This window comes from Numenius arquata, chromosome 8, assembly GCF_964106895.1.
Source record: "Numenius arquata chromosome 8, bNumArq3.hap1.1, whole genome shotgun sequence".
In the NCBI taxonomy this organism is placed as follows: Eukaryota; Metazoa; Chordata; class Aves; order Charadriiformes; family Scolopacidae; genus Numenius; species Numenius arquata.
In genome coordinates, this window is record NC_133583.1 from 40,801,189 (window position 1) to 40,820,659 (window position 19,471).

At 36.9% G+C, this 19,471-nt stretch overlaps 1 protein-coding gene across 1 annotated transcript in view; it reads left to right on the forward strand.

The window, feature by feature from the left end:
- Window positions 1-19,471, forward strand: part of CDC14A (cell division cycle 14A) — a 63,301-nt gene that overhangs the window by 5,041 nt on the left and 38,789 nt on the right. Inside the window, 2 exon segments of the mRNA XM_074151552.1 lie at window positions 6,841-6,916; window positions 15,029-15,121. Coding sequence (XP_074007653.1) covers window positions 6,841-6,916; window positions 15,029-15,121 — 169 coding nt within the window.

The window sequence follows — 19,471 nt, forward strand, 5'->3', positions numbered from 1 at the left end:
AGCAGTCTTAATGTTAGCAGCTACTTTGAGTTCAAGCAGCAGTAGAATAAGACTCTCAAATGCTCAGCTACAACAATATTAAATGAGTACTGTTAGGACTTTGACTTATAGGACTAGTTTCCTTCACTGCATGTGTAGATGCAAAGAAGCAGTTTCTCTTTCCTGTGAGAAGAGTCAGGGTTAACTTGTTTGTTTTCAGTTTGGCTAAATGCTTCTTTTCTGTGGCTACCCAGTAACAGAACTTGCATAGGAAATCTGAACTTCCCCATCCTTCTGTGCCTTATGTCATTTGAAAGGAAAAAGAAAACTTAAACTTAACCTTGTTACAACAAACAGAGCTGTCACTTCACAGAGAGAACAGGGAGTTCCTTGTTCGCATCAGTAGCTTTTGAAGACTTGAACTTGACTATCAGATGACCAAGATAACTTAGTAAGCTGAAGTCTACAAAAAAAACTAATTTGGAAATTGCCCAGCTTCTATCAATGTGAATGTAAATACAGAGCAGAAAACCCTCATATACTAATACCATCTTTTGTATGTCTTAATTCTTATGCAGTGCTATTAAGAGTAGTACTCCAGCTTTAATTTGTTTTCCATCTTAATGAGAGATTTAAAATTCGTTGCAAACAAAAAAGTCACAAGATCTAAGACCTAGGAGTGGGAGGGTCAACTTTTCCTTCAGATATAAACTACTGACATAAGGGATAGCGTTTTAGAAGTTTGAAATATAAAGTTAACACCTGTGGTCTCTCCAGTCCAACAGCTTCGTTTTATACCCACACATTGCTTTACCATATCTGTCTTCACTTCCTTGTATTGGAAAGATAAAAGCAATTGCCAAAAGTATTGAGGATTTTTTTTTTGTTTGCTCTAAAAGGGTAACAGAATAAGACAGATCTGTTGTCTAGGCTCCAGCTTATATTGTAGCTTGATATAGGACACCCCTTATGAGAAACTTAGGCTCTGTTAAGATTACTTTTTTTTTTCCATAGAGAGTAGGTTTTCAGCATGACCTGAAGATTCTTCTATAAGGAAACTTTTTTTGTGGGAGAACTTCTCCACTGATACTTTGTTCATAACATCAAGGAGCATTGTATCAAAAGTGCATATATCCGGGATAGCTATTTAATCATCTGTAGTTTGGATCTATGAGTTCCTGTTGAATTTCAACGAATTGAGATTTTGAGGAGGATTTGGAAAATTGAAGGGGAAATGGAGTGAGTACCTGGTGTTCTGCATAATCCAGAGCCTCTTTGTTATTCCTGCCTTCAGATGTGAGCAGCGGGGTGATATGTAATTTCTAGGCTTGTATTTGCTGTATCATCCTTCATCTATTCAGAAGTGTGCAACCCTTAAGTAGTATTGTTAGGGATTTTGTCTCAGCCCAGATAAGAAAGCTCCTAGCAATTCACATGTTAGTGGAATTGGTGGGGCTATTGAGCATCCCGCCTTTGTTCATGTGCTTGAGAAGTAGGAAGGAGGAACATGCTGTAGGAAACAGGAGTTGGACAAAGAAGACTGAATAGGTAAGACTTCCTGACCAGGAATTAGATTGTAATGAATGTGTGGACTGATCCTCTTGGCTTTCATCCAGAAACTTTGTTGCATGTAAGATGATTTCAGCTTAAAATTTGAAGCATTCATCTGTAGTAGCCAGTTGGCTGCTTCTGCAGTAGCTGCTTCTTGTACTGCTTAATGGCTAGATTCAGAGCACATGCAGCAAGGGCTTCACAGTGCAGTGACCTGAATGTTCCAGTAATCCAGCCTAGGAAACAGGGAGAGAAATGCAAGTGCAGAATATTTTTCTGACTCTAAATCAGTCACATAGCTTAGTTTTAATAGTAAGCTGGATCTTTGTAAAATGCTGAAAAATTAGCATAATTTTGCAGTTAGGAAGCTGTATTTCTGCTTGTTCCTGAAGTTCTTGTGGTTAATCTTTCTGTTTGAGTAGTTGCAAGCTTGGGGTACTTCTGTTTTGGCAGAAAAATGATTTTACGTGGTTGCTTGTCTCCAAGAAGGCAAGCTTCCTACCTAGAGGAGTATTTGTATTCCAGTTCTGATGTACGTACTCCAGAAAATGATTGCAGTTGTTAAACTGTGCCTCTGTTTTCGAAACCAGTAATTGAGTAAGCTGCCATGCAAGTAATGTTACCCCCACGAGCTTTATTGCGGTGTTAGAACTGACTTGGTGGATCCGTCCAACCCTACCCCACCTCCCTCATGGTAATTAGGCTTTGGACCGTATTCAGAGTATTGGAAATGCATACTCTTATGTTCAGTGTACAAATGACACTGGTCTGTTATGAAGGAAAGAATCCTGAAATAGCTTTTCAGATAGGAATCTTCTATCCTTTTATCAGTACCTCAGTTACTGTATCACAAAATTGTAAATGAATGGCAATATAAAACTACTGCTCTGGTGTAATCATCTGTGAGGGGAAAAAGTGTCAGGCTTCTGGGGTAAAGTGTAAGTAGTGCAATTTATCTTTGAAAGAGAACTTAATACCTTTGCTACAAATAGGCTGTGATGTTAATATGAAGCTTATCAATTCATTTCCAAGTCTGCTAGGCTATAGTACTCCTTCATTGACTGGTAGTTCAAGATATGAAAGCTGTTTATCATTCTTCTACTGTACTAGGGTCAGCAGTGTCCAAATGCTTAGTAAAAAAGTGACTGTAGCATTCAGAAGAGTTGCCCAAGGCTTGAGCTGACTCATGGCACCTTCACGTGGCATCCCTCGGTACTGCAGTCAGAAACGAGTTGCTGTCCTAGAGTTGTGGACTACACTTCTTTCACCATTAAATTCCCTGGAAGAATGTACAGTAAGTGCTTGCATGACAGAGTAGACCAACAAGCTCTTTACGGGCTGGCCGTTCTAGGTGACCATTCCTATGCTACAATGCAGCATATACCTCAGATCTTATAAGAATTGATGGGAAGGAGTGGTTCTAGGAGTCTATTCTAAGGAGAATACAAATATGAGAAACTATGCTACCGCTTCCAGGTAGCGTTATGATAATATTTTTGAAGTAGAGTATTTAAATATTCATCTAGTATATTCTGTGGGCTTGCTACTTCTTAGCTTGAGAAGCATAAGGATAGTAAGTTTCCATCGGATGAGGGGGAAGAATAATTTAAGCTATCATCTAAGTACTTGATTAAAACAAAATATAATTAAATGTAGATTAATATCATACTTGCCTTCTGTTCCTCATATCTGGTTCCCACCTCCATTGTAAATGACTGTCTCTCTTAACTGGCTTAAGCTTCAGAGGCATCCTGATTTCTTATTGTGTATAAAGGCTTATTAACACTTTTAGACACAAAGAAAGTCTATTACCTGTAAAATAGATAGAAGTAAAATAATATTGGGTAGACTGTTGTCAGTGACTATCATATAATAAGATTTTATTTTGTTCATGTTTTTTATCTTCAACTTTTTGCCAGATAGAACTCTTCATTCAGATGATGACTTGGTGTGTCGTTTCTTCCTCATTCCCCTTAGCCCCCATTTCCCATCTTCCACTTATATTTAACTCTATGTCAAAATTCTTTTCTTTAAGAAGCAAATCCTCTGGGTGAGTCAGGATCAAGTGTCTCTAATTCAAGGACAAAAATGGCCTGTTATGCTAAAAGTAATGAGGGTGCATAAGATTAAACCCTTCCGTTTAAACACTTCAGAAACTGTATTTATTTCAAAGGATATAAATCGAGAAAGGGTTTTGCAGATCAGAGTTCACTGACTTCAGTACAGAGCCTTGTATTATCTTTCAGAGACTTCTTTGATTTGCAGGCTTGTAAAGCACTTGTTTCACTTAGCCCCATTAAAAAAAAGGGCATTCAAGCTTATTCTAGTTTAGAGGTATTAAGTGGAGAAAGGTTGTTACATGTACAATTTTAATTTTCTCCCTTGCATATCTACCACGTGGTTTATCAATGAAGCCAATGGCTGGTTTATATTGCCTACGTAGTTCTATGTAAAACACTTGGGGATTGCCAAGTGTTTGGTGCATGGGTAATAATGCTGGTGCAACAGTGACCAAAAGTGCCTTTCCTCCATTACTGTGTTTGGATTCTGAGAAATATCTTGTTTCTGCAGCATAGACAAACAGTGGTAGTACTGAAGTCTTAAATGCTGATACTTCCCCCACCCACGTTAAGAGAGGCACAGCATACTTAATGGTAATAAGTGATGGAGCAATAGTCAGTCTAAGATTGTGACATCTTTAGTGCGGTGGCTGAGAGAGTCTGAATAGCTTTATTTTGTAGAAATATAGTTACTTCATGGTTAGACTCAAATCTATTTTGGTGGGGACAAGGATAAAATACTAATTTGTCTATTGCAGATAAAATTATTTGTAAATTCACTTCAATGTCTTTTTCCAACACTTCTGTTTGAGTTGATTCTTGTGGAAGATTAGAAGTGGATATATGATTTCATATTGATATACTTCTAGCAAATGAATAGTAATAAAAACTTACTATCCTAAAGGATGGCTGTGCTGCTTTAGTGCTTTAGATGAACTGTGTATTCAACTATATCTTTGAGCTGATCAAAAGCTACCTTGCTCACACTGGTTAAATACTAGAATACAAAATATTTTTTTTAACTATCATATCCCACACTTTTTCACAATACTTTAAAAAGTATTTTTCACAAAATATTCTTAAAATATTAAATTGTACTTTTCCATCATATAATTGAGAGAATACTATAAAGTCCATGGAACAAGATAGACTTGGTTTTTGATTTTTTTTTTTTTGATTCAGAGAAGCTGTTAATGCAGCAGAATGGCAAGAGATGTTAGCCTTCTATATAGCTTGTCTACAAGCTACATTCACTCTAGTGTTGTTAGAGATCCAGTTATAACTCCTATTTGATGTAACTCATACTTGTCCTTCTTAGAAAATTTTTATTTCCTAACTATAAATGTAGACCATATCTGACAGACTTACTAAGAAAAGATGAGGAATTCTAAAGTTAAACTCTACTGCCACTGCAATTCTGAGTTAAGTTATGTGCAACCTACAAATAAAGTCTGAAGAGTTGGACACCTTTGTCTTTGACCCAGCTAATAAGCTTCTTTAAGCGTTATGTCATATCTTTTACTGAAAGGTTGAACTGAATCTTTATAAACATGTTGTTATCTGGTACTGTAAAGTAGATACAGAATTGGTATTGTAGGTATTGAAACAGAATTGGTGTGGCAGGCACTGTCCTAGACAGTGATCAGACTAATATAATTGTCTCTTTTTGCACTGGGCTTGGCTTTTTTGTTAGAGAGAATGTGAGGAGGAGTTGTATAAATAAATAATAATAATGTAAGCACGGAAAAGATAGAGCATTCCTACTTTTGTTTTTTGTCAGCTTAGAATAGCAGAATTGGCTGAAGCTGGAAGGCATCTCCATAGATCATTTTATCCAACCCCGGGGCTTAAAGCACGGTCAACAAGAGCAAGTTGCTCAGCCTTGTACAATTGGGTTGTGATGCCACAGACTCACCGAGCAACCTCTTCCCAGTGTTTGACTGCTCTGTCAAAGTAAAAGTTTTCTTCTTGTGTTAAACTGGAATACAATTTTTGTGAAAAATAAACCTTTTGCCACAGGGAAGAAAGCTGTTCTTTCATCTGACTTCAGGAAGTTTTCAATACTTCAAAGCCAAGAAGTCTTAGAACCTTTTTCTTTTGTCGTTCCCCAAATAACATGCATTCAGATGCTGATGGCCTGTTTTGTTTGTCAATAGACAAGAAGCACCCTGTTTTTTCTATTGAAAGACTTTAAGGCAGAGCAGATTGAAGCAGTTTAAGTTATAGTGCATTCCCACTGTAATTTATAGTGTGTGCATCAGCGAATTTTCATAGACCAAGGTAAAGACTTCTATACACAAAAAGGAAAAATATTGGAGAAAGCTTGCAAGTTAAATTTTGTTCGATTTTGAACAGTGGGTGGGGAGGGAGAAGGCTCTAGAAGGTGTCACTGAAGTTACTTGCATAAAGGCCACTATTGCTTGTAAAGATGCCTATATGAAGTGTTAGCTAGGAAGAGCACTGTGAATCCTACCAGGAACTTACTTTGGTTGTGCAATAATTTTCCTGTACAGACTACTGCTACTAGCTCTTACCCTAAGGACAGTGATTGCTGCTTCAAATGTAATGTGAATGTTTAAGAAGAATCTAGAAGAGAGAAACAAGAACAATCAGAAGACAGAAATAAATAATAAATTGGAAGAAAAGCCCAAAGACAGGAGTACTGGGGGCACAAGGGGGAGCATAATTATATGTAAAGTGTATATGTAATACATACTCTCTGGAATAGTTGAGGATGGGATAAAAAGAAATAAGCTTAAATTTAAGAATTTAAGACAGATCAAGACTGGATGTGATTTAAAAAAAATTACTATCCATAAGAAATTCTATTTAGCTTATTCTTCATAGAACCTAATGATGTATTCTCATCTTAAGCAGTTGTAGAACCTTTAGGATGACATCAGCATGGCTTAAGAAGTAGTAGATCATCTCTTGAAGTTCTTAACTCTATAGTTTTGGCCAAAACTGGACTGGTTATCACAGGATGAAGAAAATTCTGTATTTAGTGTGTGTATGTAATGGAAAAGGTGGTTACTGGAACATCTTAAACTGAAGCTACAAATGCTTTCAAATTAATTGTTACTATTATCCTCTTAAATCAAAAAAGGGCTTATCTGTTGCACCATATATATTAGCTACTCGCTATCCTCTAGAAGTTATTGATTTGCTGCTTTAACTGTCAACAACATGCATGTTGAAATATGCTTAGCTTTCTGTGTAAATAACACTTTTTTTGTTCTTTTTCTCCCAGTTTCTATGGAGACTTTGGACCTTTAAATTTGGCAATGTTATACAGATACTGCTGCAAACTAAATAAGAAATTAAAGGTAAGCTTTGTTTAAAAACAATATTCCTATATTTGTGTTTTGAAATTCAAATAAACGTATAATGCAGTTTGAAAGTGGTTGTTAGGTGCTCATTATCTAGATGTCTACTCCTAAACTTTAAGGTTATTCTTTGTTCTGAATTCTTTTCCCTCTGAAGAATGGAAAAAAGGAATATGCTCTCATTGTTGCTTAGCAGGTGAGGCACTGAAGGATGCGTTCACCTTTTTTTCACAACCTGACAGTTTCAAGACAATAGCAACAAAAATCATTCTCAATATTTCATGGGTTTGCAGCTAATGAAGTGGGTATGCTAGTGTAAATAACTGAAAAAACAGATTTAAAAAAAAAAACCCAACCAAACAAAATACCCCACACCCCTGAGCAAGAACAAAACACAGCCCCCAAAATCACACTATTGAAACTAAATCTTACTCAGTGGAAAAGTTAAAACTTCTAAATCTCGTACAACTTAATAAAATGTTGCTTCTAATAAGTGTTACAGAAATTTGTTTTTACACATATGAAAATGGTTCTTTTTTCTATCATACTTGTAGAAGTGTCACTCCCAATGAATTAATTTGTAGAAACTTTCTTATTTTCTTGCTTTCACATAATGTTTGTTGGTTCAAGGCAATTTTGAGTTGCTTTTCACTAGAGAGAGAAAATCTTGGTATCTTCTTTGGATACTACAGTAGCTTTTTCTTTTGACTGCATAGTGTTGGTCCTTTCTTTATAGAGTTGTCTAGAGCCTGTAAATGTAACAGTTAATTCTGAAGATCACCAGGGCTGAGTTTTGTTCTAACAACACAATCCTGTCACAAAACCACAAGCCTGATATGGATTGACGCTGGCTGGAAACTGAACACCTGGCAGCTGCTCGCTCACTCCCACTGCAACCCCAGTGTGGGACAGAGGAGAGAATTAGAAGAACAAAACCAAGAAAAACTTACAGGCTGAGATAAAGGCAGTTTAAGTGGAGAGAATAAGAAGCGAGGAGAGATGATGGGGGGAACAAAAACAAGTGGTGCAAAGGCAATCGCTCACCACCTCCCACCAGCAGATCAGTGCCCAGGAAGTCTCTGAGCAACAGCTGTTTTAGAAAGACAACACCCCGGTTTTATTGGTGAGCTGGATGTTATATGGTATGGAATATCCCTCTGGTCAGTTTGGGCCAGCTGTCCTGGCCACGTACCCTCCCAGCATCTTGCCAGCCCAAGCCTACTTGCAGAGTGAGAAAGAGAAGGCCTTGATGCTGTGCAAGCGCTGTTTGGCAGTAGCTAAAACATTGGTGTGTTAACAACACGGTTTTAGTCACAACACAGCATCAGGCAGGCTGCTATGGAGAAAACCAAGCTCCATCCTTCACATGGTATACTGAGAACATAGCTGTAGATTTAACCTGGTCCCCAAACACCTATGAAAAAGTGATTTGCAGCATGTCTAGAAAATTTATCAGCTGCAAGAAGTGAAATGGATGTTTAATTAGTATCACTTGTATGCAAATAGCAAGGAGACACTTCATTAAATATTACAGATTTAAAATCTTTATATTATAGAATATTAGACCTGTTACTGACAGAAGGGGAAAATGGGACAGCAGTTGTGATAATGTTGGCCACTGTTAAGAGGATTCCTGATCAAAAATAACATTATGTTTTGGGACTCATATTTGCTGCACAAGAGAAACCATTATGCAAGTTGATTCATGCTATCTGCTGCTTCCAGGGGCATTTTGCTTAAAGTCAGGTAGTCTTAAGAGGAGGCTCTGCAAATTGAGAGGTTTGTAGAGTTGCTATAACCTTTTTGCAAAAAAAAAAAAGTACTTCTATTAAAAATTTATTTTACTGCTTAATACAGAGTTAGTTACAAATGGAAAAAAAACCCCCAAACTTCTTGTATTTCTAATTTTGAATGCTTCTGTTCATATTGGGGAAAACATAGGATTTACTGTTTCTGTGTTAACACTTAATAGAGCTTATAAATATATTAACTTACCACCCTGTTTTGCAGTACCACTGTCTCACTCAAACCAATGATGCTCACTTAATAGGAATCTATCTTCTTCACCATAGTTCTGCTGTTTGTGACATTATATTTCAGTTATTAAAGACGGCGGGGAATGCTTGCTCTGTGAAGTGGTTACTCCAGAGAAGAACCAATAATAAACCTACTGTTCTAACTACAAGAGAAATTAGTTCTGTTTTTTCCAGATTCAAATTGAGACTATGATCATTCTGGGACCTGAATACAGTCTTGTGTGTCGCTGCTGAAGTCTACCTTCATACTTTTGTAGCTGAACTAGAACACCTTCAAACTGGACCCTAGATACAAAGTTTCAGCCAGAAAATAAGAACACAAGTAATAAATACCTCAGGACTCATGTTTTTTTTTTTTCATGATTCAGTATTAACAGGAATGTCTCTACAGTCTTTATTCTTGTTATAAGACCATTATCTGCATTCAATGAGGCAAGTTGCTCACGATAAATGGCTTATAATCATAAAGATTGTATATTATAATGGAAAAAATACACAAGGGAGACAAATTGAAACTGAATTAGTAAGTCTGACACTTTCAGGGTTGATTTGGCAAACTGCGATGTCATTTTAATGTAACTTTTATATTTTTTGAAAGAAGCAAAATCTTGCAGTACTAGGTAAAGAGTACAGATGGTCAGGAACAGGACAGAAACCGCTAGTAAGTCAGGTTCAGTCTCAGCTGGGAGGAGGTGCTGTTTGGTGCTTATACCTTACCAGATGCTAATTCCAAGTAGGTTAATTTAAACTACTAGTGCATAACAGAGAAGGGTAACCTGATAATGCAGCTGCTTGAAAGCAATACCTGGGATCAAACAGCTAAAGCCTGGAATACCACCTGAGGGGTATAGAAACTTGCACATGAATAGATTTGGGTTTGATTGAGTGGCACTACCCCTGAGGTAGGCCAGTACCTGCTAATGTAAGCTTTGCTCTTCTAATAGAATAAACACCCGACTCTCCTAATTTAGATACCATCTGCAGTGGGTAAGTAGGCTTGTACAACCAAATCCCAGGGCTGAAGCATGCATCTGATGTGTACTGTAAGCCTAGCTACAAAAGATTACTGCTTGGCTTCACTACTTGAAAATTATGGCTTCACAGTTTCTGCCCCTCACCTTCTCATGTCTGTCCTTCACAAATGTCCCGGGGAGGATTCCTGAGGCCTGAACTAGTGTGTGTAAGACAGAAGTGCATGACCTGTGACTTACCTGCCAGCGAGGCATTGATGCAATGAGCAACTGCAGCAGCAAAAGTATGGTAATTCGCATGTGGCATCAAGGGGACACGTAGGCAGCCTGTGATCAGTGTTTCAGAGATGGGGGAAGTGCTGATTGGACTAATGACAGGGAGAGAGTCCTGTTGGGCAACCTGCTGCTTGCATACCCTTGCATTAAGGGTAACTTTGCCCTGTGACCAACAGCAAGAATTGGCTGATCGTAGCAAGTAAAAGACGCTGCAGATTGTCATTCTCTGGAAATCCAGCCTCTGCTGCAGGATGGTTGCTGTTGCCATACTGCAATACTTTTGGGACCCTGAGGCAATCACAGTGCTTAAGACCACAGACTCTTCATGGTTGGAAGGGACCTTTGAGATCATCAAGTCCAACCACAGAAAAACGCGAAAAACCCAAACACACAAACAGACACAAACCAACAATCTCGGGCACTAGAGCATGCCCTGAAGTGCCACATCTACACTTTTCTTAAATACCTCCAGGGATGGTGACTCCACCACCTCCCTGGGCAGGCTGTTCCAGTGCCTGAGTCCCACCATGATTTGGTATGGGTTGGGTATGCACTTCATGTACTTTTATGAAAAGAGTCTTTAAAAGAGGGGTGGCACAGAAAAAAAGTTATTCACAAAACATGATAGTTTTTGGTGGATATGGTGTCTCAAAAGGAATTTAAGGCTTAAACTTTTATGAAGTTTAAAACTTCTATGAATAGGAACAGGAGAAATGAGGGTATAAGATCTCACTAAAACAAACAAACTCCACAAACTTCCTTTCCAAGCCTTTCAACTCTATCTATTTCTGTTTTGGGACAGGAGTTAGACATGGAGGCAGTTTTCTGCTTTCCACTCTTTTTTCTTGGGGGACAGGTGGGGAAGGAGAAGGATACCAGTTTGAAGTGTGCTAATGGCAGACCAACATTTTGAAGTAAACTGCTGTAACTTTATGCTGACTGGTTTTTAAAAACAGTAAATTGTTCTGAAGAGCTGAAGAATTTATTCAGATATCCATTTGCTGAGAAAGTCCCGGTTATGCTTTACAGGAAAAACTTTCTGACCTTGCTGTGTTTGAAATGTTTTGATTGTGGATTGCTATGGAGATGAGCTTGACTAGCCAAGTTAACAGCAAGAAAAAATGCTGGTCCATGCTATCTTCCTACTTGTTCTTTGAATTCTGAGGAAAAAATGCTTGGCTAAGAAACTGTGATTCATTTATGAAAGAGCTATTTTTTTTTTTCTTCTGTTTAAATAAATCTGATTCATCAAAACTGCTTTAAAAAACCTGCTGTGTTTTATATGTGTATAGCCTTATACAATCTCAGTAAATTCAGAAGCAGGGGTAATCAGAGAGGGAGTGTTCCTGAGGTAAATGATACAAGTATGGAAGATCAAAGGCAAGAGAGGGAGGGTTCTGGCAGGCTTATGAACTATGGGGTTAACATTTCTTGTATGCTAACTATTGCTGCTGAATCACAGAGGGGTTTATTTTGGTTTTGGTGGGTTGGTTTGTTTGTTTGTTTGTTTGTTTTAAGTAAGTTGCTGGGCATGCACATGCACCTATAGTAATTGCAAGCATCTCCTTTAGGACAGCTTAGACTTTGAGGCAGGCTGCATGTGCATGTTTTAATATGTCATCTTCTATGAAAAGTTTGCCAACCTTGTTTTCAATGCTATTTATATATACATATTGTGTATGTATACATGTAAATTTATATATAAAGATAGCATTTGCATTGGTCCAGGCTTACTGAGCACACTGCAGTAGTTTCTTGCTTGAACAATGCAAGTATATTAAACCATATCCATTAAATAAAATACCGTCAAATAATCTGGTAATTTTAAACACATACCAATCTAGTAATTGCCCACAATGGCATCTTCTAAGCCTGTCATAAATTTCTGTGCAAGTAAATGTCTCTTGAGGTGTTCAGGAAACAAGAACTAATCTATTATTAAAAGGGAAAAAAACATAATCTGACAGTGAAAACATTGTGTTCTGGAACCCTCTCATCATACACTCAATGAATTAGTGTTATCACCTAAACCAAAACCTGCCACGTTTCTCATGTAACCTCTCCTTTTAGTTCAAACGATTGTCCTTGAGTATATTCCTCTGGGATATATCTTGACAGATACTGTTCTGTTATATTGTTACATTTTGTCTTCTAACAATGTGTGAAAAATACCTTTACTGCTTCATAGTGAGTGTGTTTTGCTTTAGAAAAAATATTATTTGCAACTGTTAATACAGTATCTCTAACTATCACTATTCTGTAGACAGCCTGTATTGAAAAAAATCCTTTGTTGAAACATTTTGGTTCTTCAGAGTTGCACAGTATCTAAGGGAACTAAAAACCTAATCCATTCAGATGGAGCTCTGGAGCTGTAAAAACAGCCACCCTAAAGAACAGTCTTTAACACTTGTTCCCATTGAACCTAACCAAAGGAATAGACTTAGTTTATTAAACATGGTCAGAAAAATCTGTATTTTTTTTAAATATAGAACATACAGCTTAGTACTGATATTGAAAGTATATTGAGTTGAGAATTTGTGTGTTAATGTTAACAGAGGTGTTGCATTGACACTTCAGCAAACACTGTGAAACTTGATTCTATGTAACACGTGCAAATAAAATCTGTGGTTTGTTTTATAGGCTTCTGAAAAGTAAAATCTTGATGCAGTTTTCTTCTGGTTGCTATGCTATAAGCCATTAATTAATGTCAGCTTTCAATTTTGTGTTAACAGTTTAGTCAGGATTTAAAAAACATTTAAATATTTCATCAGGCAGTATGACTTATAAGAACTAAAGCCTTACATTTTGAAAATGAACCAGTGAAAATGATATATTGTTTTCATTTAAATGTTCTGGGAACTTTTAAGGTGAGCTGTCAGTTTTTGGCCCCTTCAGGTACAAAAGCATCTCAAAATTGGAATGATTTGATATACTCACATGATTAAAAAAATCCATTCTGTAAAATAAAACAAGAAATACGATCTTATTACTTAAAACTTCTGGCTAGCTAGCAAAATGTGCTTTTTGCAGTTTAAAATAGTACTTCAGGTGAACTGTAAACTGTTGCAAAGAACTTTGGTTTAAAATAAGCAGTAGTCAACAAGTTATAATTGAAGTTCTGTCACTGTTGCATAACTATTGTAATCTTATCCCACCTACACATCATGGGTGGAATTGCAGTTAGAGAACACTAAAATTAAAAAATTGAGAAGGGGGAAGAAAGGAGAGATCTTAAAATACTGGGATTAATTTTGTCAAGTTTTAATAATAATTGAATGCTTCACTAATTAAATAACTACTTGTGCTTTATATGTTTGCATATACACCAAGGGAGATGATGCTCTTGATCTCAAGATACAACCACTTCCAATCAAGAGCAACCAGCTATCTCAGGAATTACAATCCTATTTAGATCTACTCAGTTTCATTAACTCTCACTCCTTCCACTATGGAAGTTGTGGGTAAGAAGGCCAGAGTGGAATGTACAGTTAGAACTGCGATTAAAGGTGCTATTTCTGTGGGGGGTGGGAGCAAGACGGTTGCTGTGGTACATAAACTCAGAAGAAATCCTATATATCAGCCATTTGGTTTTTTGCAAAACTTGATTCTGTGGCTAAAGGTGTCCTAAAATTTGCAACAAGATACAAGATGAGAGTCAACGTTTACAGATTTGTGGAAGTGAAATATAGTTGGCAGTACTTAAATAAAACACAATTCTGCAGCAGTTCCATTTCCCTGCACCCCCAAGCATCATCAGTGCCAAGAGTAGAAAAGTAAATTTAAATTGTCACATTTGAGTTAAAAAACTGAAGTTGGGTAACAGTAGCACTGGTATAAAGACAGTTTATAAAATGTGCAACTTTGGAAAATAGAAATGCACTTCAAATATTTAGTAGCAGAATCCGGTATGTCTGTTGGTGACTTCCTCAAAACTGTAGTAGTACTGTAGATCTGTCAGGAAAAACATGAGTAATAGTGTTGCAAAATATAATGAAAGTATAGCAATTCACAAAGCTAAGAAAATTATAATGCAAAAAACTGTCCAACTCACCATTTTTAAGTTACAATTTTATCTCTCTCCGGCTTTAAATAGTTTTGCTGCAGTTTTGTCATTGTTGTTCTTTTCTTGTGCTTGTTGGTCTTGTTTTCAATGGGAGTTTTGTCCGTGGGGTTCTGACAGAGGCTTCTTTTCTTCCTGAAGCGAGAATTGCAAGTGTTAGTAGTTTTGTCTCTGCCCAGCCTTTTTTTCAGGCTTTTCACTTCTGCAATCATTTAATTTTGTTTTTTTTTATAAATTCTTGCTGTTGAAGCTTTTTAAAGATGACTGTCAACCCTCTCTTTAGGTAGTATAGATTGAAGAGTAGAGTTTAACTTCTGAAATACCTGTAAGATTGATTGCTTCCGTTTTTCTCATCTTCTCCACAGAATTATGTGCTAAAGAGATTTAACACATAGGAGGATGTTTTAGTTTGAAAATATCGTCTTAAATCAATGTTCATAAGCTATTGTTCAAATATTTAACCTTGGAAAAAAAAATTCCAGTATTTTATATTGAAAATTTTGGTTTAACTGCATTTTATAGGATATTTTTGTACAGCAAACTAAGAGATCTGCCTTGATACACTGCCTGTTTCCCTGCACTCTTATCTATAATGTAAAAAGACTGTTCATGGTATCAGTAATTTTTTTCTCCTTTAATTCTAAGAATTTCAATAAGAATGTTTTCTGATTTATTTTTCAGTTTTTGGAAAAAAGGCTTTTAAAAAGTATTTTTAAAGTGTATTCTTCGCTCGGTAAATATGCTGTCTGTTGTGGTTTTTTTTTAACAGTATTTCAGTCTATCAAGAAAGAAGATAGTGTACTATACCAGTTTTGACCAGCGGAAACGAGCAAATGCAGCATTTTTAATAGGTGCATATGCTGTAAGTATTATTTATCACACGGATACTTCTAACCTTCCTTAAGAGACACCTGCTACATGTAAAATAAGATCTCAGGGGACAGAGCTTTAGGGAGGTGGGCAGATTGTCATTTGTTTCTTCTCTAAGCTGTTGTTGAAAATTCTGCTGTATGAGTTTTGGGGAAGCCCTGTCTTTGGGACTTAACTCCGTTTACTTTACTACGCAGAGAGTGGCTTGGGTGGATCAAGTGCATGTTTTCCATTGTATACCATTTTCTTGAATGTCAAAAATGTAAACCACAAGCTTACCTCTAAATTTAGCTGTCTTAGGATCAATTGCTGCTCGTGGCAGTAGTGAGATTCATACTGGGGAGGAGAAAGCTTTTTCTCACAGCCTTTCTTAAAGTTAGTAGACCAGAAGCATAGTGATTACTGGATGGATTTCTTGTCTCGGTTAATTTGCATAGCCTACTCAGAGTAATGGAAAAAGTAAGATATTTCAGTATTACAGATAATAGGCAATATGCAGGGTGTCTTAGTTACACAAGCCTAATTTGTTGTGGTATCACATAAGTTTTGATAGTCCCAAGCTGACACTTGCACAGCCGCTTGTGTGTCTTCATAGCAGTGTAGCTCAAATTTCAATTTCATCTTCCTGCTCTACTGTCCAGAATTGGAGCACAGTTGTAGAAATCTCAAAGAATCTTTGCGATAAAGATGCTGATAAAGTTTAGAAATTAACAAGCTGCTGGTCCTGAGCTGACATCCACACGGTCAGCTGAGCTCTGGAAGTCTTTGCGAAGTCAGGCATTATACTGTGTGAAAAATGGGGTATTTCTTTCAGGCCTGAGGTCATGCTGAAAGCAAAGGTCAATAAATGCAGATGATAATACTGAAAGAAATTAGGTTGCAGATTCTTGTAATTGAATAAAATGTTTTACTACAAGTATGGGGATAGTGTGTAAATGCTCTTGAGAAAGAAGATCTGTGTAAATTTGAAGATGGAAAAAAAAATTGGGGTTAAGTTAAAATTTTAAAAATCTTTCACATTGCCAACGTGTGAAAGTTAATTGAGAAGACTTGTTTTATTTGTCCTGATGTTAAAATATTAAGTGTAAAATGAAACATGGAAAACAATGGATCAGGTTCGAGGAATGGGTTTCCAGTGGTGATTATGCAACTTAGATTGTTCCATTAAACAGCTTCTTAGATAAGTTAAACTGAAATACCCTATAGCTATTAAAATATTTTAGTAAGAGACTCATAAGTTTAAGCAAAAGTTAAGTCTTAAATCTTTATTGGCAATAGTTTGCCTGTTAGATGTGTTTTCTAAATTTCAGTTTTACAATGGACTTTCAATACATTTGGGCTAATCATGTCCAGTTGCTAAATTATTTTCCTTGCTCTTAAGAATTCTGCAAAGATGACTTCTGTTACAAAATTCAGATAAAGAAGAAAAAAAATATTTAAAGTGTTCCAAGAACAGAAGAACATGTAGACTTCTCTGATCTTACAGAGAAGTCTAGGGTTCCTCTGAAGTGGCCAAGACTACAATACGGACTGTTTCATTGGTGTGAGAAGCAGGGTGCTACTAGGTTTTACAAAGTCTTACCAGCTGCCACAGAGAATATTTTGAAGCTAATATTGCTTTGCTTTTCCCTTCATCTGTTTGGAGAGTTACTTTAGTTGTTAGGGAGGTCTTTAAAAATTGTTTTCAAGTAGTATTACAAGTACTTCTATGCATACCAAAACTAAAGTAGCCTGATTTGACTTAATTTGTTCATAGTAGTTTCTAGGGGTAAGAGAGGTGAAAAGGGAGTAGGTTTGACTGAAATATACTGAAGTGATTACGTTAACTCTATGCCTGTCATCAAAGAATTCGTTCTTGGAGAAATCACGAAGGAGAGTGCGTTGTCTCCTGTCTGATAACATATGGATGAATTAGGGGCTGGGTCCCTCTTTCCTTATTCTTAAGTATTTGTTATATTTCTTTTCCGGTTGGAAAGCAAGGAACCCCTACTTGGTTGTGCACTCTGCTGTCTAGTAAGGTTTGAATGCACTGGGGGAGAAGAGCAGGATGAATAGTTGTCTGTTTGTACAGTGACTGCTCTTGTACTTCTAGAGAAATGAGGCAGGAGGAAGATAAAACATATGTGTATGACACTTGCTACTGCTGGTAAACCTCGAGCTTTAATTTTACCCTTGTAGCAGACAAGTAGTTATCTCTTGCAGTTCTTCAGAGATCAAAACTTCATTAGTGGACCAAAATCTGACTTTTGAGCAGTCCTGGTGAAACATAATGCTTTCATTCTGTGACAAGCTCTGAAAAGAGATCCAGTGAGCTCTTTTTCCTTTCCCTTGTAGATAGCAGGTGGGCTGGTCATATTTCTTTCTCACAATTACTTAAAGTGTGTATTTTGGTAGTAACAGCTTTTATTAGATTTATGTAATGCCAATAAGGGATAAAAGCTGTTGAGTTCTTAAGTTTTTAATTTTATCGCAGCAAATGACTGGGTAATAGCAAACTACTATGCCGTGTTCAGTCATTTGTTTGCAGAAGTGTTTTTCCCTATATAAGTTAGACTTCTCAGCCCTTCCTGAAGTTTTACAAGTTTATTCTCTTGTAATCTAAGCATATCACACTACTGCTTAAATCCGTAATCCCTCCCTTGGAGGGTAAGCAAGTACAAAGACTTTTCAGTTACTGCAGCATATACAGCCTCTTTGCTGTTTCAAGCACCGCTGTTCGTCAGATTCCCTTAGATTGGCTTCACAGAATTCCTGTGATAACTTAGCAGCTCTAGAGTGGATCTGTTCCATACACTTTTAATTCAGAAATGGCACGTGTGGGTGGGAATGAGATGAATCCACATTGTAATTGAAATATTGTGGATGAGAGTTAAGGTGGACTCGCAAAATACTTATTCCCTACTTGTTCTGTAAACTTTTTAGGACATAGAATATGAATTTTCTTGGCAGTGTGTATGTTGCCAGTATTGCCGCATGCCTTGTGCCTGTATGGTGTCCCAACTGTGGAGAGCTTTATCTTTCAACCGCAGGATGTTACCAACAATAAGAATGGAAATGTCAGAGAAAAAAGTATTTGAAATTTTTCAATGTCTCTTGACTGTTTTTTACAGGTAGCAGTGCCACATACTATGAGTTAGACTAGTGACAGTGGGGAAGGGGACAACCTTGTCCCTTGTAAACTAACTCTTGTAAGAGAATAGCTACTATCTGGAAAGTGACTTGTTTTTTTAAAGGCTTTTACTTGCATTATTGGTTAGATACAGGTTCAGTTTTTACAAACTATTCACTATAGGCTCCTTGTGTTGGGTTTTTTTTATATATGTTGCAGAATGAAAGCACTCTGAAGATTCATCATATTAGATTAAAAAATGAAGCTAAGTTTCAGTTGCTGAATTTTCATTGATAAAGATGAGTCAGAAAATGGTCTCCTGGGTTTTTCTTAATGGATAACACTACTTTTTAAGTACTAAAGACATGTACTGTAGTGTTTCCTTCTCCATTTCATTATCCTCTTTCCTTCAATTATTGCGTTATTCTTGACATCTGTGATACTTCTGTTTTTTCAAGAGCTCTGTGCAGTGTTTCTTTCCCTCTCCTTCTTCCTTTTGTGTCCTTAATGTCTTTTTCCTGTTTCCATCCTGGTGTCTGTATTATGAGCTTTGTGGACAGACAACTAGCAGTGTTTGCTTCAAAATATCATGTATATGTGTCTTTGAGCAGAGACAGCTTTGAAGTACCGTAACTTATGTGAAATAAAAACTGCAGCATGGGAAAACATTCATATAGTACAAATCTGCCCCTAGTTCAGATTTCTGACTCCTTGCTATGTAAAATGGAAACTCATGCTTCCCTGAAGTCCTCTGAACTACCCTCTAAGGACCTTTTGACTATAAGCAGGAATTTAGGCTTTAAATGTAAGCTAATTGATGTGATTATTGACGTTAATTGACATAAATAAAATCTGTATTTTTCTCTGAAATACACCCCACCCCCCACCCTCCAAAATCTATTGCACAGGGTGCATTGTTCTTAAATGCAAAACTTTTGTGGTGGGTGGGGGACTGTAAAGGAAATATAACAGAGACTTCTTTCATAGACTAAATGAATCTTTTAGAAATGACTGAGAATAGCATTGGTATGCTGCAGGGGCTGAAGGCATGAAGTTGGTGCCATTAGTTAGCAATCATTGCTGTAGGCAGACAGTTACAGCCTCAAAATAAAAAGAAATGGGCCCCTCCACTTTTTAAAATTAAATCTCTGAATCTGTTTCAATATTAGTAATTACTGGTTTGACCCCAATAACGAAGAGTTAGAAATAATTGAGTTAGAAACAATTGTTCAG